Genomic DNA, 26,617 nt, shown 5'->3' on the forward strand with positions numbered 1-26,617 from the left:
CCCCCCGTCCCGAAATGTTAGATGCTAAAATATTTTTGACGATTATTTAATACATGATGCCCGCATTAAGTTTGATTCCGCAACGAAAAATTTATTAATTTCTATTCATTGGTTTTAAGTAAGGATTACATTTTCTTTCCCAATTTTTCCCATTTATTAGAAACAAAAGTTTACGTGAATAAAATCACGTATACGTTTCTGGTTGCACAGTTAATTATTATGATTCTACACATTTTACTTATAAGACAATAACTTCATGTGTTGGTGAAACATGTTGAATGAAAGTAATGCCGAGATGGCGAGCTCGAACTTTCCCCTGGAGAATGTTTCCCCCTGAAAAACATTTTATCTAGTTTAAACACATTGAGATCTGCATTTGGCGAAATAAAGCTCACCGACTGCCTCCTTTGCAAAGAATGCTGTGACAACAAAGGTGCCTTTTACTTTTCCTTAATTGTTTTGGTATGCAATTATCTTCACATGTCTGTCTGTTGCACAATTTCAGCCCTTCATCTGAGTCAACCCGCACCGAGGCATGTTAGACCAATAACTTACCTACAACAGAGCTTACATTAAGTTTTGTGTGCATAGAGTAAAACACTCTAGAGGTTTCTCAGTTTAAATGCCACCGTGCGGTTTTTTTTTCTTGAAATGTGAAACTTTATTTATCGGTGTGTATGTACATTTTAAACGTGTTTTTTTACACTGATTCGTTTAGAGAACACCAGCAGCTCTCAAGTCAGCGAGCATCTTGACGACGTGTTCAGGCATTGGTGGAGGTGTAGGCAAGTGGTCTCCTGTTGCCTGAAACCCATTCTCATCGGCGACCCAGTTGACGGTAATTACAAGGCCATCGGGGGAAGTGTAGGAGTAGGATCCTTTCGAAACGGTGCCAATATCCTCAGGTTTAGGACCCACCTGTTTCTGACTTCCACTCTCCGAAACTTTGGTTCCATCAGCGCTTTCAAAACTATTTTAACGTATAAGATTTAATAAAATTTAATAGTTAAACGGTGTAGTGGAAAAGTGAAACGAAAATCTACTCACGCAAAAGAATAACTGCCATCGGCGTTCATTTCGCTGTTAGATGACACGATTTCGATGGGCTTCTTATCTCCTTGGGGTGCGGCGAGGGCCACGGCCAACAAAGCGATAGCGATGATCTAGTCAAACATTATTTGAATAATTAGTCGAACGATTAAATTGATTGAAATAAGAAAAATATGATACTCACGAATTTCATTTTTTGGGGTGAAACGGGTGAATTTCTTTATTAATCTTCTGTAAACAAACGAAGGAAAGTGTTTGATGTTGGTACCGACATTGGCGTCTTTTTATATTCGGCGGTTGCGTGAAAGTGATGGGAAGACCTTCCGTCACAGTGGCTCAAGAGAGCGTTCGTCTTTAGCTCCGGGCGTCGTAATATGCAAAAAGCATAATGCACAAAAGTGAAAGTGAAAAAAATAAAACAGAACGAAACAAAACAAAAACAAAACAGAAACAAAAGAAAAAACAAAACAAAACTGGAAGACATAACATAATTCCTGTATTTATTGCATGAGTTGCATCGACGACAATGCAAATTTGTTAAATAAGACAAGGAAAACGCATTTGCATCTGATTTTGATGGAATTTTAAATAACTCTAAATGAATCTATTATTGATTTTATCTACATAAATTAATATTCTCTGTTTCGTATGTTAAAATTCCATAAAAGCGAATTTGCAAAGTGAATGCTGTAACGCAGTTAGCGACCCTTCTTTCTTTAAAATGATTAGGCAACCATTTATTTTCACCGATTTAAGCTTCTTTTCACTTTCCGATATTTGCAAAATTGGCAAATTCGGCTAACTGGTTTCACCTTGGGTTCTTTTTTATTGCTACCTGCCTTTTATTAACCATTCCCTCGTACAACTGTAACCTATATAAGGCGTTACCCAAGCCACTTATTCATTCTCGAAAACCATACCGTGCTGGCAAGAACCAACTCTGTTAAGCTCTCGAAATACACGTAAGTTTGTGTAGTAGTGCTGTCGGTTATGGATGTTTGCATTTAATATCACGATACCGATATAGCACAAAATGTACCGATGTTATTTAAAAAATATATTTCTCTTCAGCTTCGACTTCCAAGGAGGGGATAAGTAATTCATAGTTCTTTTTTCGCCTTTTCATTCTATCGACGGCAAGATCACGAGTCCCTGCTTCAATGAATCTATCTTCTTGACATGCTTTGTGGTAATTTTTTATTAAGTAACAATATTCGTTGTTTAAATAAAGTGTAAGACATGAGACATGTTTTGATGTTAATTTAATATTTTCTTAGTTTTAAAATAGTACTAGGTTAACAAATTAGTTTCTTTTACTTTCGTTCGTTGCGTGAATAAAATAATTCAATGAAAGGTCAACCTTCTTGACCGAAATTCTTTTAAACGAAACATAATAAACGGGGAAAATACAGAAAAATTTAAGTAAAGACAAGGCACAATTAATTTTTTTTTCCGTTTCCAAAATGGAATTCATTCAAATTCGAAAGTCACTTAAGAGGCCTCACCAATACGTGTTACAATTTTTTTTCCGTCTTTCGATGAGGACCCATAGATTTTCTTTATATCCTGACTGTTGCGTATTGTAATGAGGCTTCAAGTTTCAAATGTATGCCGCTAGCTGAGAAGGATTGTAATGAGAAATGTAGTAAGAAATATAATGAAAAATGTCATGACACAAAGTCTCATCTGCTGCTAGCTGACAAGGCTAACTGACAAGCGTCAGAACTCCATTCCCGAGACCCTCAAACAGACATGACAGTTGCAATTGGCATGTTTTGCCGAAGGCGACTCAGCATCACGCCATCGTCACGTGATACACCTAGTGAAAGTCACCTTCCACGTCCACAAAGAGATTCGTAGGACCTATAAAAGACTAGAATAGCAAGAACCTCGGTAGGGAGTTTACACCAAGACATACATGCAGTTGTTGTACCATCAGATTACGTGTACTCATCGTGCGTGTTTGGAATACAAACAGAATTTATTCCACCATGTGTATTTAATTACTTTAACGACTCTCTGTGACCATTACATTTGGTGAACGTGTCTAGCTTTGAACTTCGTTCGAATTTTCCAGGCCGGAACCCTGCAAGCAGCAAAACAAGCACCACTTAGCTAGAAATCACAGACGATCGTCTGACGCCTAAAACTTCCCGCGATAAGAGTAAGTCAGTTTATACAAAACGTCAGCTCCATTAAATGAATCTCCGATACCGAAAGAACGTCCAACTAGACAAAATCTAGGGGACACCAAACATACGGCACAAAAAGTTTACCCTACTTTAGAGATCGAACAAAGGACGGAACTCTCAGATGAAGTTTGAATAGTTCCTGTTAAACGAACTAGAAGTGCTGGATAAAGTGATGAGGAAAATCAATTAAACAAGTATTAGTCAAACGAAAATCTACCCAGTAAAAAGACAAACAAATTGGCAGAGGAAAGAAACTTCCTTAAAACTGCAGCAATAGGAATCCAAGAGTCGATAAAATAATGCAAAATAGAATTAGAATCTGCAAAAGATAAGAACGACAAAATAGCTAAAATCACGTTTCAACGAAAAGGACTTAGAATACAAACTAACTCCAGAAAAACTAATAGCGGCCGAAACGAAAATTCAAGAACTTGAAAATCAAGGACTTGCCTTGATTCAAACAACCAGCATTCACCAGCAGGCAATCGAATTCCAAGCACAAAACTTAACCCACCAATTAAAACAGACTCAGAGAAAGAGAAATACAAATTTCCATTCTAACAAAAAAGACACAAGACGTACAGTTACTAGAAACCACTATTTAAAAACTAGGAACCGAACATTCATCAGTAAAAACTAAATTAGTGAAAGAAAAAGCCAAACGCCGAAACGAATTAGAAAGCTAAAACTAAGAGAAGGACAGCTCCTCGAGGAAGGAACCAGTCCATTAAAGAAATTTAGCGTTACCCAAACAGAATTTGACAAATTGCATTAAGTCACAAAGCTCTCGAAACTAAAAACATTGAGCAAGAAAAATAAACCCACACGCTACAAACGGGACACAAAAAGATAATTCTCAATTTAACAGAAAAGAACCAACATATTTCAAACTTATTGCAAACCATAGAAGTAAAGCAGACAGAGCTAGAATTATTTAAAAAGGAACAAATATAACAGAAACAATTCGAAAATCCAACTAGAAAATAATCAACTTAAACAGGAATTAAACTTCACCCATCAAACTCGCAAAACCTTCAACAGAATCAGAACCGCCAAGCGCACGTAATGTCTTCGTTGCAATCAACAAACCAGTTTTTGGAGGACAAGTTGAGAGCACTCCAACTGAGCCTTACGATCGCCGCATGCCTTAACAAGCTCGAATTGTCAGATCACAGCCTTGCGCTGAATAATCGAAAAAATGTGCCATTAGAAAACGAGTTATCAGAACTAACACAGGTCTTACAGCAAGAACGACAGTCTACTGACAAAGCAGCTAATCTAGATTTAGAAAAGGGAAATGTAAAACGAAATCTGGAAGCATTTATTCGTGAAAACCACGAATTAAGGGAACAAGGAACGAATATAGAAGACGATAACGATACCATAGGTAGGACTCAAACCCCACCCACTGAAACGACAGCGAATGATGACATTCGAGCCCTGGCAACATTAATTAGTCGAGGAGATGAAACCCAGAATATACCCATATACAGTGGGAATGTAAATGACCAACTGATAGGAGTACGGTTGCGCGTCGCGGAAGCAATAGCTACAATCCATGAATGGCCTCAAGAGTTCATCAAGATGATCCTGGCAACTCGCCTAAAATGAACGGCACTTCAATGGCATAAAGAGAGACTAACAGAAATTCCAAGAGAAACGTATAACGACTGGAGGAACGCGTTGAAAGAAGATTGTAAGCACTCAGCAGATAGAGCCCAACAAAAAAGAAAATTTTATTCCCTTAAACAATCTCCAAATCAACCAGTTAGACATTTTATAGACAAAATTACGAAGGCCTATAACATGATTTACATGGAGAGCGGCGAGGAAGCGCAAGCTCCGAATAACGAACTAACAGCGCTTGAAAACGACACTTTAATAAAAGTGTTACTAGATGGATTACTTCCACCTATTAAAACAATACTTTTGTATTGTAAGTATCCTAGCACACCAAATTGGCAAAACATCGCAAAAGCAGCCCTAGAAGCGGAAGACATCGCTTACAACACGCAAGCATTAGAACCCAAACCCGTGTTTAGACTTGAAAAACAGAAACCAGTAAGCGATATGGAAGCGGAATTAGTAAAACTACAACGAGAAGTGGAAGATTTAAAAAACAACCTGATGAAAATAAATCTATCAGGTACAAACCCAAAATTGGAACAAGAACCGTTGCTAAGCATTGTTGACACGTACCAACAAGGTAGGAACCCATCTAGACAAAATATCGTTCAATGGGAAGATAGATACCCATCTAGAGATAGCTCATACGGTAGAAACTGCCATGATCGATCGTACAAAGAAGATCGCGATAGATACCATAATAGGAACCGTTCCGAGTCCCGCGACAGGTCCGCTAGTCGTGGAAGATTTCAGAATAGCACCTACAAACAAAGGGAAAGAAGCGATTCCAGGACAAGGTCGTACAGTGGAAGACGAAGGCCTAAGAGCCCGCACCTTCCCTTTGATCCGCCTAAAAAACGAAATTCGTTTAAGAATAATAAGGCGGATCCCATAACTTGCCACAGATGCCTTAATAGAGGGCACATCGCGAAAAATTGTCGGATAAAAAATCCGAAACGATTCCTAACAAAAACGGAATAGGGAAGACAAAGCAAACATGTAAACTAATTTGAATACCCGTAGAATTTAGCAACCAGAAATCCCAAGCCTTAGTAGAGGCTGGAGCAGCAGCCAGTATAATATCGTCAGAAAACTTTGCTCTGTAACCCCCTTAGGCAATTTTAGTTGAGTTAGAACCCAGATACAGACAATCATTTATATTGGCGTCAGGGACTGTCATGTAATCTTTAGGATACTTTACATTAAGTATTAAATTAGCTCTGAACTTTGTCTTACAACATGATTTCTTCGTAGTACCAGAAGCCTAGGAAGGATGTATTTTAGGACTTTGTCAAGAAATGCAAAACAAAAATTGATGTAGCTAATAAAATACCAATAATAGTACCGAACAGAGTAGAAACCGTAATTAGTCTTAGAAAAGTATTAACCCCTATTTATAGCGTTAAAGAAAACTAAACTATTACATTCGAATTACCCCACTGTAGGAAAAGATGGTTGGTCCCTACACCCATTCCAAGATTGCTTTTGGAATGGGCAATATTTCAATTTTAACGATAAAACGTATTCCTGGATAAATGACTAATCGAAAATCCAAGAACCACTTATCCATGTTTTAAAACTAAATTTGATTAAAGCCTTCGAGGAATTACTTCTGAAATCGTACGATTATCGACCCCAACATCAAACAATGTATGAGACAAATAACGTCGACCAGTTAAACGTTCTTAATGAACTAACCAGTCGCATTCAACAACCCAATAGTAATTCACTTTCTGGATTAGTGTGAAACAAAAAAGCCCAAAATAACTTATGGGACATTACAACCTTCATGTCCATATTTAAATATGGTACACTAGCAGTAGGCATGCTAACACTCACCATAATTCTTAGCTATGTTTGTGTTGTATGTATTACATTTACTACTATAATTAACTCTTGTAAAAAAGAAAAAAAAACCAGGATATTGAACAAGAAATTCTGATGATCCTGCAAAGGACTTGTGCTAATGTTCGTAATGATACGCGCATCATTCCAGATAGAGGACTTTACTAGAATGATGGGTATTTGATTGTACCCCAAAAATGGGAAAAAAAATTCTCTTTCTTTCTGTTACATTATCTTACCTTCACACAAAGTGTCAGATACATTTTACCTTGAACCTAGAATGCCTTGAGCCAATTTAAAATAGAACCATGTAATCAAACAAGTATCAATAACTAACCTACCTACCCTTTCCCTTCTACTCAAAAACAAAAAAAGGAAAAAACGGTTCACAATCAACTTTGAAAATAAAATTGTATTCCGACGAAAGCGGATGGCAAAATACCGCACATAGAAAAAAGGGAAAAGAAAACATCAAACAGCGGAACAAAAAGAAAAAAAATTGAAGAAGAAATCAACCGCCCAAGGCACCTTGCGTAGGAGAAGTCTCGCCCGTAAGAAGGTAGTTAAGGATATGGGCAACGTTTCGCAGCGCCATGCGATCTTCGAATCCCTCCTGACGATGCTCCTGCATCAACCGTGAGGAATTAGGGGTAGGATGGTAAATGTCCTAACCCGATTCCAACCAACAGAGGTCCCGGATGAAGCGAATTGAGAACACATCGCGGTAACGAGCACAAAATCAAAATTGAACATCTTCCGAAGCAATTTCGCCAAGCGCCAAGAGAAAATTGAATTCGATCAACTCTGCAAGTGAACCGAATATATATTTTTCAAAAACCCCAACCTACCTGTCATACTAACCAATTTTATACGTTCAGAAATATTAGTGAAATAAGGCCAAGCTCTTCGGTTAAAAGAAAAAGGGCATACAAAAAAATTAAAACATTAAATATTCTATCTATCCCAATGTAACCTCATCTTTCATGAAAATATCCCTCCATCTAACAACCTATGTGGCAATTTCCTTAAAAGAGGGAGGAACGTAATGAGGCTAATTCATGTGAGGTTTCAAATGAATGCCGCTAGCTGACAAGAAATGTAATGAGATATGTAGTAAGAAATATAATGAAAAATGTAATGAGACTATTCGCTAAGGTTCATACTAATGCTGCTAGCTGATAAGGCTAAACGACAAACGTCAGAACTCAATTCCCGAGACCCTTAAACAGATATGACAGTTGCAATTCGAATGTCTAGCCAAAGGCACCTCAGCATCACGCCACCGTCACGTTATACAACTAGTGAAAGTCACATTCCACGTCATCTTCCACGTTACCTTCCACGTCCACAAGGAGATTCGCAGTACCTGTAAAAGAGGAGAATCGCAAGAGCCTCGTCAGGGAGTTTACACCAAGACTTACGTGCAGTTGTTGTACCATCATATTACGTGTAGTCATCATGTGTTTGAAATACAAGCTGAGTTTATTCAACCATGTGTATTGAATTATTTTAACCACTCTCTGTGACCATTACAGTATAAGCACAAATGGTTTGTTCGAGATCCAACCAGATCCTTCAAAATCGCCAAAAATTCTTCGAATTTTCTGGCCACGGATGAGCCGTAATCTTTTCTTTTCCGCTGATCCACTCCTGCAGTGCGTCCGTGTTGTCTGATGATTCTCCGTCCGTGAAGGTGAACTGTGAAGTTTGTGTTAAAAATTAAAACGCGTTGACTTTTCCACTTCACGTTATTCTGAGTACACATACAATTGAGGTTAAACGTTGTTTAAAGGGTTAGAAGCAATAAGGCCAAAAGGCAAGTCAGCTAACTACTAGGCACATATATTGCTATGCTGCCAAAAACTAAATGAAGCAAATTTTCGGTTGGTAAAATAGAATAACAACGGCATCGTTTCTCTTAATTTTTAACATTTTGAACTCAGTAAGTAGTTAAGGATCAAATTCGTCGTTGAACACTTCGATGATTTCACTGGAAAATTCTCTACGTGACAGATGGATCCTACTCCGGCAGTCGTTGAGAACCTAGCCCACATGCAGAGAATGCTTGGTTTTTTAAAATTATATCTGGAATTGTCAAGAAACACGTGTCCGGCATGATGGATCCTAAAGGAAAACAGAAATTGTTAAGAGAGTTTTTACGTTTCAGTGAAAAATCAAACCCCAAAATTAAAAGACTAACCTGAATGTAAGCGGTGTTGGTAAAAATAATGTTATTCCATTGATATCCAGAACGTTGGGCTGCAGGATCACTTGGCTTCGTAGATATTACGTTTGGAAATAAGTTGCCATGAGCACTAGCTGAGGAAGGGGGACGTATGTCGCCTGGTCAAGAGCATCTATAGACCTAAAAAGGCGTCCAGGGTCTGGAACTTAAAACTTTACGAATTCCTCCTGCTGTTTGGACTCACCAGAAGCACTGCGGATTCATGCACGTACTACAATCAGTAACGCCATCGGGAAGAGGACGAAGAATTCACTGTTTTCATCCCGTACGTAGACAGCGGAATCATTCTGAGCAACTTAAATGCAGTCCTCACTAACATGCTCGAGTTTCTGGGTAAAGGATTCGAAATTCGGCTGTTTCCCCCAGACAGGTTCATCGACATCAATAGTGACCGAGTTCAGCTCACAATCCATCTATCACAGCCGGACTAAATCAGGAAAAATCCCAAAGAACGAAGAGAAACTTGCAATGGCAAACACACCATTAATAGTTCTACCAGACTGGGCAACCATCTATGCCATCTAACCCCACTGGACTTCCCTTCTGGACTCCTTAAAACACATCCTGGCGTACCTGCCTGTCCAAGACTGTCAACTTTGATATCCGACGGTGGCAGTGGCCGATTGATCGACTACTGCCACCTCGCCTGTGATCTGGAAACTCGACGATCAAAATCTGGCGCAGTTTTCACTTTATTCCATGGTCCAGTATCTTAGTCATTGTCGCCGTCAATCATGTGTGGCTCTTTCAACAACGGAAGCTGAATTAATCGCGATTGCCGGAGCAACCAAGGAGCGATCACACTCATCAAAAATCCTGTTTTTCACCAACGCACCAAAGCAGCATGGAAGTGCGGTTCTCTTTCGTTGACGATCAGGAAAGTAGGAAGAATGACGTCGTCTATATCACTGAGTCACAACTTGCGGACATCTTTATCGAAACCTTTGATGCTCAAAGATTAACTGGAACAACTTCAAGGAAAAACTGAAACAAGAAGCCTCAGTGAGAACGAGGAGAATGTATTGTCGTTACAACATACGAAGAAAATCCATCGAAGTTTTGGGATTTAGTAATTTTTCTGTGGGTTTTTGTTTACGCAAAATGTGATTAAAGTTTTTTTTTATAGACATGTCCCAAAAGATTACATGGCAAGTAAGTAAAAATTCAAATTAAAAAACAAAGATGGAAAGAAAAGGACAGAAATCGGTAGTGTCTTGCCTTCACCCTTGGTTGGATACATGTCAAGGTGTTGGAGACATTGTCCTGCGTAAAGGCAACTGACCGAAATCTTTAGCAAAAAGGGCAATAATGGGAGATAGGAAGGCATAAACAATAATCAATTCAACTAATGGCCAGACAAATGGCCTGCGAACAGCGAATGGTGCATATAATTTAGAAGTGTCCGATGTACCCTCACCCTTCACTCAACGCCAACTCTTGTATGTTTCCACGAAACATTCACTGAGCGTGTGAATCATCTATCACTTATCATATGCTATCCGGCACCACATTGTATGTCCCAATTTCGTTCAAATTAACCCTCCCCGCGTACGATTGGGTTGTCCTCGACATTATATACATTGAAACACATATACCACATGGCTTATAATAATTTCTTTTTCTTTTTTGTTTTCGCTAAGGTAAAGATAAAGAGATATACAAATTGTGCAAGAGTCCCCACTTCAATGAAAATAAAGCATGTGATTTCTAGATCAAATCGTTACTGTCCGTTGTTTATGAGGGCAATTGTCTGTGCGAAAGGTTTCTGGAAATAAAACTTAGAAATCCCCAACCAATTACTTTGCCTTCTCCTTATTCAATTTTTCTGATTTTAACCAAGCGAAGTCTACGCGAATGGTCAACAGATGGGTTCAAAAGGGATGGAGTTGATTAGTTATTCCTCAATACTCACATGCGTGACACAGTGAGGGGGCATCGCAAATCTAAAACGGAACTAGCACACTCGCGCTTGAGGAGAGAGCTCTTGGCACCGTCCACCAGCAAAAACATAATATTACCATAAAGAATACTAAAATGAAGAGGAAAGATGAAATCAAATAATACAAGACATAATCAAAGGTTGAAAATGTTGTTGGCAAAACATAGCTTTGCGGGTTCAAGAAGTATAAAGGAATGTTTTCGTTTTGTTTGTTGTTGTTTTGTTTTTGTTTTTTTGTTATTTGTTTGTGTGTGTGTGTGTGTTAAAGGCAGAAAAAAAAACATAAACACGTCAAACAAATCATTAAAAAAAAACCCTGCAGGGTTGGCTGGGGAGAACTAAAGAAAAGAAATATCACCCTGTCTACATACGAACTTCGAATGTTTTAACGACGGAATTCTGCAAAAAGGGGTTCGTGTTGCTGGGACTACGCGTGGCTAAAGCGGCCCATTCGGCATCGAACGGATCCGACATTGAAGCGCTTGTTCGATTAGCGACGGTAGGGGAATGATTTGCAGGTGAACTGGCCGGCGAAGTAGAGGAGGAATGAAGCGCTGTGTGGAAAGGACTGCGCGGTGGTATTGCGGGCAGCTGCGGTGGAGCGGCGGCCGCTGGTTGACTAACCGAGTTAATGGAAGGGGTTTCAGGTGGCGATCCCAATGACTGGGATCGCGAATGTGCTACCAAGGCAGGCGGACGGCGAGGCGGTAGTGAGCTCGGTCCCTGAGATGTCACGCTCGCCGTTAAGCTGCCCAGCCATTGTTCGCCTCGTGACATTGAATTGTTCACTGGCACGTCCTTGTTGTTCACTTGAAATCCATTAGTTGGTGGGATCACCTAAGTAAAATGCATGTGTTAATAATTCCAATTTCATCTTTAGACGAGAAATATTACGTTGGCTTTGTTGTCCGCGAGAAACGGATCGTCCGTAGAGGATAAAAGAGACAGTCCTTGAGACAACTGCTGGCACATAGCGCTGACTGCGTTGGAACGTTCCACCATGGGCGAAGTTTCCGGAATAGGTGTCACTGTAACAATCAATCCAAAATTCTATGGCATAAGTTCTCAAATTAAGGAGTCATTTAAGCAAAAAGTCTTCCGACAATCTGCTGTCCCTCTATACATGCAACAGGCCGGGAATGGAAAGCAACAACATAAAAAGGAACGCAAAACGGTGATTCACTCACTAGATGAGTCTTGGCTAGGAGATGGCTGCATACGGTGACGACTAACTCGGGGGGGAGGTTGAGGACTTTCTATATGGACAGGGCAATGGTATTAAAGCATGCATTAAACAAATAATAGAAGAGAAAAAAACCAACAGACAATGTCACAAACAAGGACAAAAATGCGAGCAGACACTGGGACAGGATGCAGACGAGGAATGCAAAAGCTACAGAGAGAGAGACAGAATTGGGCAAAAATAAAATAAGAAAATCTTACCAGGCGTGACGATCAGGTTGGACTTGTAGCTCGGTGCTTCATTGCTCAATGAATTTTGTTGACGCTCGACGGTCGAAGGCAAATCTCCGATTCGAAGTGACATCTGTCGTTTGAAAGGTGAACTTTGATTCAACTGCGAAAGCCCACGAAATGAACCTTGCCGCTCTAGCAGGTGTGGGGCGGCATGAGGGCGTTCGATGGCAAACGGGTTGACAACCGCTTTTGCCGGCGCTGGAGGATCTAAATTGGCAAAAATTTCTCATATACCAAATCCCATTTTATGTGCACACTAAGGTTATCAAATGTTACCAGCTGGTCTGTATTCTTGTGGGTCTTGAATACGCTCTGTTAAGGGCGCAGCTCTAAAACTGCCCGAGCGAGTGAACGTAGAGTTAGACGTGTCAAAATTCATGGTGACACTGCATTCCTTGTCACGCTTTTGTTTCCTTTCCAGGCAGACGGCAAAAGCGCATCCTACTGCATGACTTAATCGCTCTCCCTAAACAAGGTCAGAAACAGGATTATTAGTTTACGAGAAAAAAAAAGATAAAAAGAGAAAGAACGCGAAAAACAAAAAAAAACAAAAAACAAAAAAACAGGAAAACAAAACAGGAAGCCATGAATTCATTATCGTTAACAACGGCCACTTCCAGTATTGAAGCAATCAAGCTTGTCTAGTAGATTGACAGCAATTCATATCACAGTCCTCACCGAGTCCTTGCTGGCCAAGAAACCGTGGCACATCCAACGACGCGTGGTTCCATCACGGCAGATATATGAAAAGCCTTTCTCGTGATTACGATCCGGAGCACAAAACGACACTTTCTCAATCGTCTGGTCGACAATCAAGCCCTGCCATCAAGCGCAAAGGGGAGGAAACTTGGTTTTTAGCTAATAATACCGAAAGCAATATGTATTTTGTTTCATACTTTGGTGTCTTCTTCGACGACTCGTAATCCATCGCCGGAAATGTGTAGCACTCCTTTGACCGGTCGGCGCCTAGAATTCTGTAGGAAAACAAAAAAACGAATGCACTTATTCACTTTGGGATTTGACTTGCGATGTACGGATGGACCTTACCCTTAGAACTTTAAGTGCCTCCTCGCACACAGGCATGCCACGTGACTCGTAAACTTCCACGCATCCCAGATACTGTAAATGTTCAGCCAAGATTCATACATTAAGAAAATAGCAGACCAGTGAATTAATACAACGCCTCCTTTCACGAACATTTGCAACATACAAGTAAGCCGAATCTAACCTTAAAACTTGGTTGGTAGTTACCTTGACGTAAAAGTTGCAGGTTCCAGCTCGAACGGCGGCCTCGTCCGACTGCCATTGGTGCGGTTTAGAACTCTCGGGTACGTGGTCTTTGCGGCGGCGGAAACTCTCGCGGAAGCTTCTCCGCAATCGCTCCATCCTCTTGTGGCGTCCGCTCTCTTTGGTCTCGCTTTTCTCAGCCTGTTGCAAACAATATACAAGTATTAGGTGCCGACCTTTTGTGTTTAATATGCGTCGGATACGAGTCACTTTGATCAGTTCAACCCGGACCTAAGGGGGTGAAAAAAACCTCATTTCAGCCAAATACGCCGTTTCACGAGAAAATTAACGTTGCAATATAACGGTATTTTTTTTTTATACATCGGCTCAACCCACCGGCTCCTGATGCTTTCGCAATAGCCACAGCATGAATCATATTTTGCTTACGGTACCTCTTCAGAATAATAGTTAAAAAATAAAAATAACGAGAAAGAACGGAACACCACCACAAGTATGGGAATTTATCGTTTCTGAAGAAAGAGAAAGAAAATCTATTGCGCCGTCATGACAACAAAAGAATAAACGCCAGCTTGAAAACCGAGAAGGGGAATTTGTATCCTAATCCAATGTGCACGTGAAATTCGGGAAGGACCACAGAGGAGGAGTTGTGCTGCTCGAGGAGAGGGGCGTGACGTCGCTTCACACGTCAGCAAACGCCAGAGGGCAACAGGTCATCGCTTCGCCCCAGGTAAGACGCAACGTGTTACACGCGTCAGACCCAACCTAGCCCGCATTCCAACAAATATTTTTTGTTCTTTTCTCTTGTGCTTCTCTACGTTTGCCATCGCTTTATTTTTAGACGTTTCTCTTGGTTTGAGCCGAACGACTTGTCATGACCGATAATTAACAAAATTTAGAAAGCCCGATAACCTTGTCGATTTCGTTGGCTGCTGGAGCGATAGGATGTGTTACGGCCGACTCAAGCGGATCGTGCGGGAGAGCAGAATGGGCGTTGCCCATTTTGTTTTTGTTTTTTTATAATTTTTTTAGCACTGGGGGAAAAATGTTTTTTTTTTCGTGACCACCCTATTTCTTAAGGTGACGAAATGTGCATCAACATCCGAGTGATACAAGTTCTTGAATCGTCACACGGTTGTTTTCCATCACGCCGGCACCGGCGATTCCCATAATAAAATCGACACAGGATCGGTTGCCATTCCGATACGTAAACGAAAAGTGCTAAATGTTTCCGTCTGTATCTTGTTGTCTTCTGTTTGCACCATCAGTTTCTTACGTGTGCGCACTGAAACAGATTAGATCCACTGCAGTGTGTCGAAACTAGTTCACTATGAAAGCTTAGGCAAGCACTCTTACGACACCGAAAAAATGATGACGAAGAACGTGGCAACAAATAAAATCCGAATGATGGTAGCTACGCAACACGTCCGAAAGAAATCGATGAGAACGACCGTTTGCTGCGTGCTGCTGGAGGAACAAGCTATAACAACAACCGAACCGCCAGGCGGATCATCAAAATGGCGCCCGTGACGTGAGAAACCCAGGCAAACGACTGCCAAAGACAGGAATGTAGTCCCGACCAGGTATAGACGCATGCGACCGTGGTTGGCTCCCTCCGTGTTGCCATAGTACATGTAACATGAGGCTTTGGCCTTCATGCTTGTTCAGCTCGAGGCCATCTTTGAACTCCCTCCTTTTTCTCTGTCTGTTCTTTCTTTTCCTTCTTTCTTCCACTTTTTCTGGCTCTTCTTCCATCAGCAAAAAAAAAACGTGGTACTAGAATTTCCACTCTTTCAAACCTAGAGGGTTAACTATTCGGGAAGAAGAAAAGAACATAGTAGAAATACAGATAGGGTCGGTGTCTATGTTGACGAATTACATACTGCTTGGGTGGACATAAATGAACTACAAGGTAAAAGTTGACTGTACCTGAAGCAAGCACTATGTCATCAAAGGAAGTATAAATCAGCTGCTAACGTCACGTAACTTCCACCACTTTTTCTCCTACTCTAGGAGAAAGCTATCTAAATGGTATCACCGAGTGCAGAAGATAATTCATTGTTTACCTTTGACGTAGACTTTGGACAAGCGTCGCATAAATAAATGAGCTACTTCGTCTGCACAGCGATGTTTCGATAAAACGTGGGCAGACAGCTATAGGACAAGAGTTGGGTAACAATCTGGTAATAAGTATTCAGGTACATTCACAAAGTGGACTAAAGCTACAAAGACAACTCGGTGGTTTTGGTTGGCCTAGTGGTTGCAATGACGCTGGATCACCAACGCTCTGTTAAGAAAACGGCTGACTCTTTCACTCACCGCCAGAAACGAAGAATATATAGAAATCGACGAGAGGAGAAAACTGTAAACGGCTTCTCGCAAAGAATGTCAACATGTACGCAATACTGGCGTGAGAGACTAGGAGGCCTCCACTGATATAGCTCCGATTCGAATACAAGTCCCTTATCGATCCGACTCATACACAGGCACTAGACCCTCTCTGTCTCTCTCACACACACTTACACACACCAACTGCTGCCGATAATGAAACTGATTTCTCTTTTTTTGTGCTTGTTGCTCGCTTTACCAACGTTCGAGGCTTCACCGAAACAAGAAACGGGGGGGGGGGATTAAACGGCCATACACATCGTTTTTCACCGTTAAGTTTTTGTAAAAATACATAAGCGAGATCCCTGAAAAGATAAACTGCAAAAATGACAAGAAACTCTGAAGTGTACGTTCAAGTAAAGAGTGCCAAAATGCCGTCGGTTTCAACTGATGATGTCGACACAGCCCTGGCTTGTTGAAGGAGAAACTGAACACAACCGACCACGAAACGGTTGTCGAACAATACAAGACAATCGGCTAAAGCAGACTTACCCGGTTTCGGATGAAATTGGAAGATCTCAAAACAATATGAATCACAAACGACGAACACCACTCCCACAGATTTTGCAGTAACCGTAGCACAAACTTTTGCTCCGCATGTATTGTAGAAATATGTTAAGAAACCGTTCTGACTGCTGCTTCCCCCCCGGCTCGCCTAGCTCGCCACACAAAAAAAATCGTTCGGTTTCACCTTGTGGCCATCTGGTGTTCATAATGCGCACACAGTAAAGTAACCTAGTTGTGCCATCTAGGTAATTTTTACTAATATCTCGTGTAGTTTATACCACCATTTGGTAGTGGCTTTGAGGCTTGTTGTAGCTGCCATACATCAATTTGTTTTCTTCGAAGTTTTTTTCCAACCTCGTTTCAGAAAATCATTGCAGAAATTCTACCCGTAAAATTGAGCTCTCTTATTTGATTTTAACCAGAAAAATCAATATTTCGATTGCCACGTTTCTCTATTGAATCACAAGTTATTTTGTGTGAATTCAACATGGATCATCACATGCCACCCGGCTACGGCCAGGAAAATTACATGTATGGAGATCCTTCTATGTCCTACCAAGGTAATCCAGTCGGTATGTATGGGTCGGGGGCAAGGCCTATGTCACCACCTCCTGGAGATGAAGATATTTCTGCCCACGAACATTTACCAACAGCACTTGAAGAAGTTCTTGCGTACAAGGAATTGCGAGTGAGAGAAACAGGACACTCTGGAGAAGTTGATAACATTAGTAAGTTCGTAGTAATTATGTGGTTTTATTATAGTTAATAAACATCATTTATTCTATTTTTAGTCACTGAAGTACCTGCTGAAACTGTTGTAGAGGTTGATCAAAATCTAGATGAAAAGAAAGATGACTTGGGTGGTGAAGAAAATGTTGAGGAAAAAACCAAAACTCAGAGAAATCAAAAAAAGAAGAAGAAGAAGAAGCGCACCAAGAGACATCAACAGAAAGAAGAAGAAGAAAATGAACAGAATGACGATGCCGACGAATATCCGCAAGTCGACATTGAGTACGTCCAGGAAGAGATCGTGTACGACGACAAAAATCCATTCTATCGGCAATTTGCTAAGATATTTGACGCTTTCAAAATTATTGATGAAAAGACTGCAAAGAAAGCTGAAGAAGAAGAAGCCAAGAAAAGAGAACTACAGCGGAATTTGGAACTTAAGAAAGTCCCCAAGTTTGCTGAAGAAGAAGACTTGGAGGAGAAGAAGGAAAACGCTGACGACGACAAACCAAAAGTTTCGAAAAGAAAACTCAAACAACTTACTCGGCTTAGTGTGGCCGATTTGAAACAGTGTGTTGCAAGACCCGACGTAGTAGAAATGCACGACGTCACCGCTAGAGATCCTAAGCTGCTTGTCCTTTTAAAAGCCACAAGGAACTCTGTTCCAGTTCCCAGACATTGGTGTGCAAAACGCAAATATTTACAGGTTTGTTTTGCAAAAACGAAAGTTGTTTATCTTTTTGAATGGATTGTCAAACTGTTTAACTTTTATAAACGTAGGGTAAACGTGGTATAGAGAAGCCCCCGTTCAATTTACCCGATTTTATCAAGAAAACTGGCATCATGGAAATGCGAGCGGCCTTACAGGAAAAGGAAGAGTCAAAAACGCTTAAAGCCAAAATGCGAGAGCGAGTTCGTCCAAAGATGGGGCGTGTTGATATTGACTATCAAAAACTGCACGACGCTTTCTTCAAATGGCAAACCAAACCTAAAATGACGATTATGGGCGATTTGTACTATGAAGGGAAGGAGTTTGAGACCCGAATGAAGGACAAAAAACCAGGAGAGTTGTCTGATGACCTGAGAACCGCTCTTGGCATGCCTGTTGGTCCGAGTTCAAATAAGTAAAAATCTATATAAAATCATTCGTCGGTTCCCTGATGAAAGGTTCATTCTCTATTTTTTTTTTCCCCACAGAATTCCTCCTCCTTGGTTGATCGCAATGCAGCGATATGGGCCACCTCCATCTTACCCGAATTTGAAGATTCCGGGACTGAACGCCCCTATTCCTGATGGCTCTTCCTTTGGTTATCATGCTGGAGGCTGGGGAAAACCTCCAGTGGACGAATTTGGGCGACCACTTTACGGTGACGTTTTTGGATTGACTGGAAATGCAGGAGACGTAAGTAGTACTCAGCTGCCAATCAGAAACACTTTTTGCTTGACAGTCATATTTCGTTTGGAGTTCAACTAATTTTTTTGTTTTTATTGACCGATCTTCTCTTGCCAGACGATCCTACTCGACGAAGAAGTCGACCACACGCTATGGGGTGAACTGGAATCGGAAGAAGAGGAAGAGGAAGTCGAAGAAAGCGAGGAAGAAGAAGGCGAAGAACAGGAAGGTGCCATTGATCAGTCGGGCTTAGTTACTCCTGCAGAAGGACTTGCAACTCCTTCTGGATTCTCATCTGTTCCTGCCGGTCTTGAGACACCAGACATGATTGAGCTAAGAAAGAAGAAGATTGAAGCAGAAATGGAAAGGTACGTACTTTAGGGTAGTTATTCGCCGCCTATGTTTATAGTATACATTACCTTTCTTTTCATACCAATCGATTAGTAACGAAACGCCTCAGTTATATACCGTACTACCAGAAAAGCGGACAGATAGAATCGGTCAAGCGATGATGGGATCCACCCACGTGTATGATATTGCGGCTGCCACCAATACGCAAAAGAGTAAGACCCGTTCTTGTCATGTTGGTGTTTCCAGTTTCATTTCCTTTTTCGTTGAACATGTATGGCCGCTATAGGTAGTGGCGGAGTGGAACTTAGTTTGGATCCGTCAGAACTGGAAGGCTTGGACTCTGAATCTATGGCCGCACGCTATGAGCAAACACTGCGCGAGCAACAAGGAAACTTGGCTAAAGAAGATTTCAGCGACATGGTTGCTGAACATGCTGCAAAACAGAAGGTAATTGGTCGTCGTAGCTTTTAATGGTAACTTCGACATTTATTGTTTTATCCGTTACAACAGAGCAAAAGGAAGAGACAGCAACAGCAAACCGACACAAAACAAGCCAAAAAGTACAAGGAGTTCAAATTTTAATATCGAAAAACAAATTCCTCTGGGATCATAAAATATCTCGTAATACACGATTTGCAAAAAAAAGGTATAGACCAGCCAGTCGTTTTGATCACTTCGAAATTCTTTTGGTGATATGCAGATCTCGGATCAATTTGTGAGTGGAAAGGGTCTATCATAACTCTTGGTAAATGCAGATACTACGGTTTTAATTCACCTCTTAGATTGTTTCTTTGTTTCCAATTTGTTTATTAATCTGGATAAGTGGTTTTGAAGACTATTGTAATGGAAAAAACGCTATTTGGCTCAAAATAGAGTTATTGATGATTAATAACGTATTTAGTCCTTACTTTTCAGTGCGTCCTCATCGTATTAAACGCATTGTTTTGCTACTGGCGTCGTATTTTGTAAATTTTTCCTTTTTGATAAAAATGATTCTCTGGTACCCCTTGTGCAAAAGAATTTCTAATGACGAGGGTATTTCTATAGCCTACCTGTGCAAACATCAGAAGAAGTTTATTCAAAACTGCATTGTGTTCGCGTTCAGCACAACTTCAAATATAAAAATAGGGAATATCGTCAGGAAATCTAGAACAGTTGAATTTTGATAGTTGTTTTTATATGTTGTACAAGTTGTAGACGAAAATAAAAGATCTAACGTTGATGATATTTTGACATTTATGTCGAAGCTGCAAAGAACGTCCTTGTGCCAATCCCCAAAATCGAAAATGGCAATATTTTTTGTAGATTGCACGTTGTCGGGCTTGGCTGTTTATATTCCACTACATCGTAGAAGCAAAGCCTTGGTAACATGTTAGGGAATTCTTCCGTCTAAAAGAATAAACCTACCAAGGTCGGGATGAAGTTTCTTTCAGCAGCTTGTCGGGTTGTTTGGTAAAAAGACGAACAATATGTGCAGTATTGCACTGCTGACACTACTGCTGCTCTACAATAAGTGCTGTGTCATTACCGCGATGAACGAGACGCTGTGTTGTAAAATACGGAGGGATAGGAGAACACCTGGTGTAAAGAGCGTGCGACATCACAGCCGTAGAAGCCTTTACGCTAGGTGAACTTCGCACTACGTAAAATAAAGGTAATACAAAAATGTAATAAAGGGAGAATTTCCTACGCTCACGTCCCCCTTTGATGGGACAACAGAAATATAGGAAAGGATAACACAAATAGCTTTTCCTATCCTAACATTTAAATAACTAGATTTACTTCTCGCTGCAACACATCCACGTCACTCTAATGGCATGCAAAGCATGATTAGTTTTATGATTTATTAGTCACAAACTTTCCGCTATTAGTTTATGTTCTACACCTCGTAGGTGTAATCGTTATTGTGATCCAAATACGCATAGTTTTATATTGTCACGGGGTTTTGAGCACACAAGCATGGAGTTGGCAGATCTGGTGCACGTTTCAACCAAACGTGAACCCAAAATGCGTTGCTTTTTTGTAAACACAAGACGATCAATTCACTCAGCCTTGATTCATTGGCTAAAACACGACCAAAGAGTGGATTTCATTGATTCACTAACAATAATATAAGTTACCAGAAGATAGATCAATATAAGATACAGCACGGGAAAACATGCAACACTTGCCAACTCTTAAACCAGACAATATGAAGAAAATGACATTATGAAGAGTCTAATGCGGTTTGCTTTAAGAAAGAGCAACAATTCTTCCATCGTAACCAGCAAATATTTCTCGTAAAATATGAAGCACAGAAAAACGCGATGGTCACGCTATAAGAATGCTACCAACAGCTTAATAATGTTATCTCAATAAGCCTTACTATACCATCTTTTAGTATAACCAGATTAGTTACAGACGACCTACGTACTTCAAGCTTAAAGTATCGGACATTGGCAATATCGGTATTTGAACGCTGTTGAAACCAATTATCAATCATAAAATTTTTTGCCAATTAGAACTAGTTTGCCGAATTTTAATTTAGTGCATATAAGAGCTTAAAATTGGCACGCACCGCAGACTTATGAATTTGTCCAAAAAACCCAATGATCTGCTCAAAATTTTGTATTTTTACCAATGGTAATGCCATCGTGATGTAGAAATGCCATAAAAAATTCCACTATACTTTATTTCGTCGTCCTATTTGATATCTTTTAGTAGCTGGAATTGTTGAATAGATTGAATTGTATCGGACAGTAATGCTTGTCTTTCCTCAGAAAACTCCAGCGACAGTACAAAAGGTTACCAATCTCTCAGCTAAAAGTTATTTTCCGTCGATTGGTTCGGAAATGGGTCACCTAGTTATTTAATTTGGCTGAATCCAGTTTAAGGGCGAAGCCTCGTCGTATGTGCAAGAAAACGGATGCGCCCCTACGTTCGAAGAGTTGAACGGATGATCGATGTCTTCGACATCAACGCCCGCCGATCCTACAGCAGCCAAACCCATGCTCTTTTGTTGACTATGTCTTAGCAGCATAGATGAAAAGCCGTAGCTGTTGGTTGCAGTAGTTCGATGGTCGCTCGATGTTGAGGCTTCACCAGAAGAAGTGGACAGCAATCCCACGGAACGCCAGGACGGCAACGGATCCAGAGAAAAATTTGTCGCTTCAAAATCCACTGTACTACCAGGAGGAGAAGCCAACAAAAACTGCAAATGACGTATGTACTTTATTGCCAACCTGGAGGAGTCAAGAAATTAAGCATCATAGCTTAGTTGATTTGAACCTTCGTACAATAAAAAGCATTACCTGAGCGATTCGATTTTCGATAATTTTTTCCCTGGGGGCTTAATGTATGGCAACTTCTCGCGTAAAGAATCAAATGCTCGGTTCATGTCTCTCATTCGAGTTCGTTCTCGATCGCATGCGGATTTTTTATAATCTAACATCGAATATTTGAGACATTACTGAGTTTCGGATCAACAGTTCTACTTTAAGACAGATCAGCAAACCTTTTTCATACTGGGCTCTGCTCGGGTTAGAACCTCTCAAACAACGGTAGGGGTTTGGGTATCGTTCTAGGCTGACAGCGTGCTGGAGCATGTCCTCCTTTTCAATGTCGGCCGCCATAAAAATGCCACCTTCTTGCAATTGCTCTAAACGATGTCCGCTGTACCCAGATCTGCCACTACGATCCATAATAAAACTTCCACCTGCTGAAGAGCTTTCTGGAACCCAGATCCGCCGATTGTTGGTGTCAAGGTGATACAACGCGTTGGATCCCGCAGGAACCGGCAATGATTTGAATGGATCTTCCATCATCATGAATGATGGATGTGGATACTCCAAATGGCTGTTTTTTGTTGACATCACAGTATAATGGCAAGGCGAGCCAAGCTGCTGATGCGAAGATTGAAGAGCCAAATGCGCTTGAGCTTCCTCGTAGCTGTTCTGCATCCAACAAGACGGATTGAAGTTGAACATGCTTGGAATTGGCATTAAACCATTGGTCGCTTCGATAGACGCGTCCGGAGATTCGTCAATATCTTGGACGACGCTAGGCAAATGACAAGATGCCAATGTTATGTAGCCGGAAGGCGACTGACTATCGTGTGGGTTATCAACATATGAATTTTCTAATTCATCCCTGTCTACGGAAGTTTCCGTCTTGAGGAGTTCATTTTCTTCATCAATTTCTAGATAGTTAGTGGAAGGTTCCAGCAAAAGATCTTTTCTAAGTTCCAAATTTCTTGGCAATTCCACTTCATCGTCTTGCTCATGCCTGAAATTGGATTCTGACACGATGACGCTGCGTTCCTTATTTTCCGCAGAGGGAGTTGTTTGGCCAGAAAGAGATGGGCTAGTTGACAGACCATTTTCAATGTCCCCCAAAACAGCGGATGCCATCGTCAAATCTTCAGCCTTAAAATATATACATATATATACTGTATATACATATATTGCTATTTAAAAAACACATGTCGCTTTACGTTTTAATTACGTACCGTATCCGTATCGAAAACTGGTACCTCCAATAAGTTACCGTCCTCATGAACATGACTATTGCAGTGTTCAGACTCTTGTCCAGCAGGGATTTGAATAACGCTTCCAGCCGATGCTGGCATCCAGTGAATAACCTCAACGGCTCTCTCGCAGTCGGCAATATGTGAAGTTGCAATGGCATCTTTGACTTCGTTGTCATCAGATAATGACTGGGAATCTTTTGCCTCTGCAGTTTTTTTTTCTTTCTTTTTGTTTTGCATTTTCCGGGTTGACGAACGAGTCTTCTGGTAACGTGCCATAGTTAATCCAAGATCGTTCTATTGTTTCGGCTCTGTACACCGTTATGACGAGAGCTGCTGCATCCGTTTGTCATCAAATAATTTAGCGATTTAAATTTTAATATTAAACTGTAACAGCAGCGGAGAATCTGAAATATATCCGTATCTGCACCTAAGTGTCCCCTCCATCCGCTCAGGCGTTTCCTGTGCGACTGCTTTAGTATGGATCTCGACAACGACTATTCAAATGGTACTTCGTGTCTCATTCTGCGCGTTTATCTCAACAGGGGACAGCGATAGGGCCATAGTCTAGGAATATTTATAAAATACTTTTTTCTCAATTTATAAGTTACGAACGTTTCGAAACTTATATACCACAGTTTACGGATTTTAATGTCAAATAGATGTTTACTGTAAATTTTACTAGCGTTCCAAGTTGTATCACGTACCAGTTATTTTCGCTAATGGGCTTTAAAGGGTAATTTTTTAAGAGAAGATGTACGCGACCGAGGTCTACATTCCTATGGTGTTTAGAACCTGCAGAACGAAGCACGGTGTACGAAAGCGATTTTTAACGGAGGACTCAGAACAAATATTTTCACGTAAAAATTCTTTTTAAAATTGGACTTTCCAACATTTATGACGTTGTTGAATGCATCGATCAGCTGGTACGACAGGTTCGTGCAAGTGCTACACGTGGTGCACACAACTAACACCTGTGCAAAGGGGCGAGGTTGGGCTGGCACAAAATGAAGCACGCGTCATCATCGCCACTTTTGAAACGCAGGTGGTGCACAGGTGGTTTATGGTTGATACGTTCAACAAATAATTTCTCTCCTATACACAACGAATTTGGAACAATTTGTTTACTGAAAGGACCATGGTTCATATTACACTTTCCTGTTTTTTCTGTATTTTACAAGGAAAGAAAAATAATTAAAAATGAAGATCAGATACCCGATGGATTTTTAAAATATTGTAAATTTTACAAAGGCTGCGCCTTCTTTCCTCATTACGATCTTCGTGTAATTAAGAAAAAAAAATGGTTTTAAACACGAGCATTTCTCGACATCTACTTGTATCAGATTACGAAGAATGAAATGACACGACTGCGACAAACGGGGCAATTTTCGACGCGCTTGAAGCAATTCGCACAGAGGCAAGCATGTCTGCAAGGCAGTAAAACATGGGTAGTCGGCAAATTCCAACAGATAATGCAGTTGACATTGCCTTCCTTGAGAAATCTCCGCCTTGAACCATCTTCATCTGTACTACTATTATTCTCCTGTGAATACAAAGGCTAACAAAAATGTAAAAAAGAAAATGTCAATCAAGATAACATTTCATCTACCAAATGAGAGATTCAACCAAAGACTTTATTACCTTGAGATTTAATACCCGACCACCTTTGAATTTCAGGTATTGACACAAAGTCGTTGGCGGAACGTTGCAATAACGGTCTGGGATATGGAGTATGGTGATTATGGCTGCTGGTTCCTCATCTCCGATACATTCAACATCGGTTCTGATGTGAAAAGTGACAAACGCGTACGTCAATCTGGGCAATTGACTAATCGAACTCTGTATTAAGAAAGGCTTGGATAAATGAATATCCTCTTTGGCATATCTGAAACAAGATAAATCATGCTGTAGCCATGTTGGCTGATGTCCTTATCACATAAATTAACTGCCAACACCATAGTACTTACATCTGTATATTAGGTAAAATTTTCTCTTCAGTTGTGAATATTCCACTAAAGTTTTGCCATGGCTCATTAATCAAGAGTCTTACTTTGTCTGCTGACATTTCTTTGCAAACAACAAAAAGGCATGGGAAGGAGCTAGTGGAGTACAAAGTTAGATTATGGCTATCTAAAAAAGAAAATCTTCAAAGTAAAGAAAAATCTTATGCAGTTGCTAAACTATATACCTAATCCAATGGTGTCAAATTTTCCTATTTCCAATGAAAAAGGTAAATCAACTTTAGCTAAGAACTGTTCCTGGGCTGGTTGTTTTACCTCTACAACTGATGTCACAGCAAGTTCAAACTCGTGGAGTCTAAGAATGACACAATGATAGACAAACTGTACAATATTAGTTTTTGTCTGCTTCTGTATAACATATGCTTGTCAAATTAGAAATATTACCTGAACTGCCGGATAAAAAGGATCATGGCTGCACAACATATCAGAACAGTGAAGATTGATCCAAAGTTTGAAACAATTGCCAGATAAGTTAGTTGGCATGCAATGTGTAGCATTTGCATTTTTCACGTTAACATTTGGCAGTTCTAGAAATGCATTTCGATGTTAGGCCTGCATAAAAAATAAAAAAACGAACACGAAAAAATGTTCTTTCCAAACCATAGCCTACTACAATAACAGCCAGTCACCGCGCAGGCGCAATCCCTCCTACGCTTAAAACTAATGTTGGGCTCGTAATACCCCAAACCGAACTCCACCTTCCACTGTTTGGTAACTAATACTGAATTGAAATGAGTGGAAAGAAGCAGTGGAAAGTGGAATTTTGCTACAGATACCTGTACTACGACGGCATTAGGCCTCCTCTCCCCCAGAGGAGAGATTGCCAATATCGAGGATATTGGAATGGGTGGGAAGAAGCTGTGGAAAGTTCTCTGTGGAAGAACAGCTGAAGCATTCTTTTCTTGTCAAAATATATGCAACCTTTCGGTTTTTGTTTCATTGCATTTTTTTTGCTTATTGCCATGTTTTTCGGGTTCGTCTTAATAAGTTTAGTTTCGTTAGGCTTGCCGTTTCGCTTAAATTTTTAAGCGGGTGCGCCGCACCACTCAAAGACAATTGAGCGTGATTGGTGAACCGCTCAATTGGTAGTTAAGAGGTGCGGCGCT

General features: G+C 40.5%; 5 protein-coding genes across 10 annotated transcripts; 1 reads left to right on the forward strand and 4 right to left on the reverse strand.

The window, feature by feature from the left end:
- Positions 1-680: 680 nt before the first annotated feature.
- On the reverse strand, positions 681-1,346 carry LOC130693044 (endocuticle structural glycoprotein SgAbd-3-like). Its single transcript, XM_057516159.2, has 3 exons — positions 1,235-1,346; positions 1,048-1,163; positions 681-970 (listed from the first exon to the last, which is right to left on the reverse strand). The coding sequence occupies exons 1-3, from the start codon at positions 1,241-1,243 to the stop codon at positions 715-717; spliced, it is 381 nt and encodes a 126-aa protein (XP_057372142.1). The 5' UTR covers positions 1,244-1,346; the 3' UTR covers positions 681-714.
- Positions 1,347-9,961: 8,615 nt separating this feature from the next.
- Positions 9,962-16,660, reverse strand: LOC130693032 (protein numb-like). Of its 5 annotated transcripts, none has more exons than XM_057516135.2 (10): positions 16,499-16,660; positions 13,625-13,801; positions 13,421-13,492; positions 13,270-13,347; positions 13,052-13,192; positions 12,650-12,839; positions 12,341-12,580; positions 12,085-12,153; positions 11,792-11,925; positions 9,962-11,734 (listed from the first exon to the last, which is right to left on the reverse strand). In XM_057516135.2, exons 2-10 carry the CDS (start codon positions 13,757-13,759, stop codon positions 11,261-11,263), a joined length of 1,533 nt encoding a protein of 510 aa, XP_057372118.1. In that variant the 5' UTR covers positions 13,760-13,801; positions 16,499-16,660; the 3' UTR covers positions 9,962-11,260. The 5 variants fall into 5 exon arrangements, with proteins under 5 accessions (XP_057372118.1, XP_057372119.1, XP_057372120.1 ...); XM_057516136.2 differs by lacking the exon at positions 16,499-16,660 and adding an exon at positions 15,938-16,124; XM_057516137.2 differs by lacking the exon at positions 16,499-16,660 and adding an exon at positions 15,685-15,877.
- Positions 16,661-16,814: 154 nt separating this feature from the next.
- Positions 16,815-19,650, forward strand: LOC130693028 (splicing factor 3B subunit 2-like). The gene is made up of 8 exons (XM_057516127.2): positions 16,815-17,241; positions 17,305-17,948; positions 18,023-18,366; positions 18,440-18,644; positions 18,753-19,003; positions 19,080-19,198; positions 19,273-19,433; positions 19,497-19,650. Exons 1-8 carry the CDS (start codon positions 17,001-17,003, stop codon positions 19,566-19,568), a joined length of 2,037 nt encoding a protein of 678 aa, XP_057372110.1. The 5' UTR covers positions 16,815-17,000; the 3' UTR covers positions 19,569-19,650.
- A 1,930-nt stretch (positions 19,651-21,580) lies between these two features.
- On the reverse strand, positions 21,581-23,923 carry LOC130693031 (uncharacterized). Its single transcript, XM_057516132.2, has 4 exons — positions 23,473-23,923; positions 22,480-23,389; positions 22,277-22,409; positions 21,581-22,207 (listed from the first exon to the last, which is right to left on the reverse strand). The coding sequence occupies exons 1-4, from the start codon at positions 23,767-23,769 to the stop codon at positions 21,835-21,837; spliced, it is 1,713 nt and encodes a 570-aa protein (XP_057372115.1). The 5' UTR covers positions 23,770-23,923; the 3' UTR covers positions 21,581-21,834.
- An 886-nt stretch (positions 23,924-24,809) lies between these two features.
- Positions 24,810-26,143, reverse strand: LOC130693039 (cell growth regulator with RING finger domain protein 1-like). 2 transcript variants are annotated; one of them, XM_057516152.2, is made up of 5 exons: positions 25,896-26,143; positions 25,679-25,806; positions 25,458-25,620; positions 25,132-25,375; positions 24,810-25,048 (listed from the first exon to the last, which is right to left on the reverse strand). In XM_057516152.2, the coding sequence occupies exons 1-5, from the start codon at positions 26,012-26,014 to the stop codon at positions 24,830-24,832; spliced, it is 873 nt and encodes a 290-aa protein (XP_057372135.1). In that variant the 5' UTR covers positions 26,015-26,143; the 3' UTR covers positions 24,810-24,829. The 2 variants fall into 2 exon arrangements, with proteins under 2 accessions (XP_057372135.1, XP_057372134.1); XM_057516151.2 differs by having other exon boundaries at positions 25,679-25,832; positions 25,896-26,028.
- Positions 26,144-26,617: the final 474 nt, after the last annotated feature.

This window comes from Daphnia carinata, chromosome 3, assembly GCF_022539665.2.
Source record: "Daphnia carinata strain CSIRO-1 chromosome 3, CSIRO_AGI_Dcar_HiC_V3, whole genome shotgun sequence".
Taxonomy (NCBI): Eukaryota; Metazoa; Arthropoda; class Branchiopoda; order Diplostraca; family Daphniidae; genus Daphnia; species Daphnia carinata.

Excerpts from the sequence above, each read along its gene's own strand:
- LOC130693044 (XM_057516159.2), bottom strand. Across the intron at positions 971-1,047 it reads GATGGCAGTTATTCTTTTGC|TTTTGAAAGCGCTGATGGAA; the intron begins GTGAGTAGATTT and ends ACGTTAAAATAG.
- LOC130693032 (XM_057516133.2), bottom strand. The coding sequence starts at position 14,620 with ATGGGCAACGCCCATTCTGCTCTCCCGCACGATCCGCTTGAGTCGGCC. Across the intron at positions 12,154-12,340 it reads CAACCTGATCGTCACGCCTG|AAAGTCCTCAACCTCCCCCC; the intron begins GTAAGATTTTCT and ends CTGTCCATATAG. Across the intron at positions 11,735-11,791 it reads TCGCGGACAACAAAGCCAAC|GTGATCCCACCAACTAATGG; the intron begins GTAATATTTCTC and ends CATTTTACTTAG.
- LOC130693028 (XM_057516127.2), top strand. The coding sequence starts at position 17,001 with ATGGATCATCACATGCCACCCGGCTACGGCCAGGAAAATTACATGTAT. Across the intron at positions 18,645-18,752 it reads TGACTGGAAATGCAGGAGAC|ACGATCCTACTCGACGAAGA; the intron begins GTAAGTAGTACT and ends TTCTCTTGCCAG. Across the intron at positions 19,004-19,079 it reads ATTGAAGCAGAAATGGAAAG|TAACGAAACGCCTCAGTTAT; the intron begins GTACGTACTTTA and ends CCAATCGATTAG.
- LOC130693031 (XM_057516132.2), bottom strand. The coding sequence starts at position 23,769 with ATGGCACGTTACCAGAAGACTCGTTCGTCAACCCGGAAAATGCAAAAC. Across the intron at positions 23,390-23,472 it reads CAGTTTTCGATACGGATACG|GCTGAAGATTTGACGATGGC; the intron begins GTACGTAATTAA and ends ATATATTTTAAG. Across the intron at positions 22,410-22,479 it reads CAGAGCCCAGTATGAAAAAG|ATTATAAAAAATCCGCATGC; the intron begins GTTTGCTGATCT and ends ATTCGATGTTAG.
- LOC130693039 (XM_057516151.2), bottom strand. The coding sequence starts at position 25,994 with ATGCCAACTAACTTATCTGGCAATTGTTTCAAACTTTGGATCAATCTT. Across the intron at positions 25,376-25,457 it reads ATTTTACCTAATATACAGAT|ATATGCCAAAGAGGATATTC; the intron begins GTAAGTACTATG and ends ATCTTGTTTCAG. Across the intron at positions 25,049-25,131 it reads GTCGGGTATTAAATCTCAAG|CCTTTGTATTCACAGGAGAA; the intron begins GTAATAAAGTCT and ends CATTTTTGTTAG.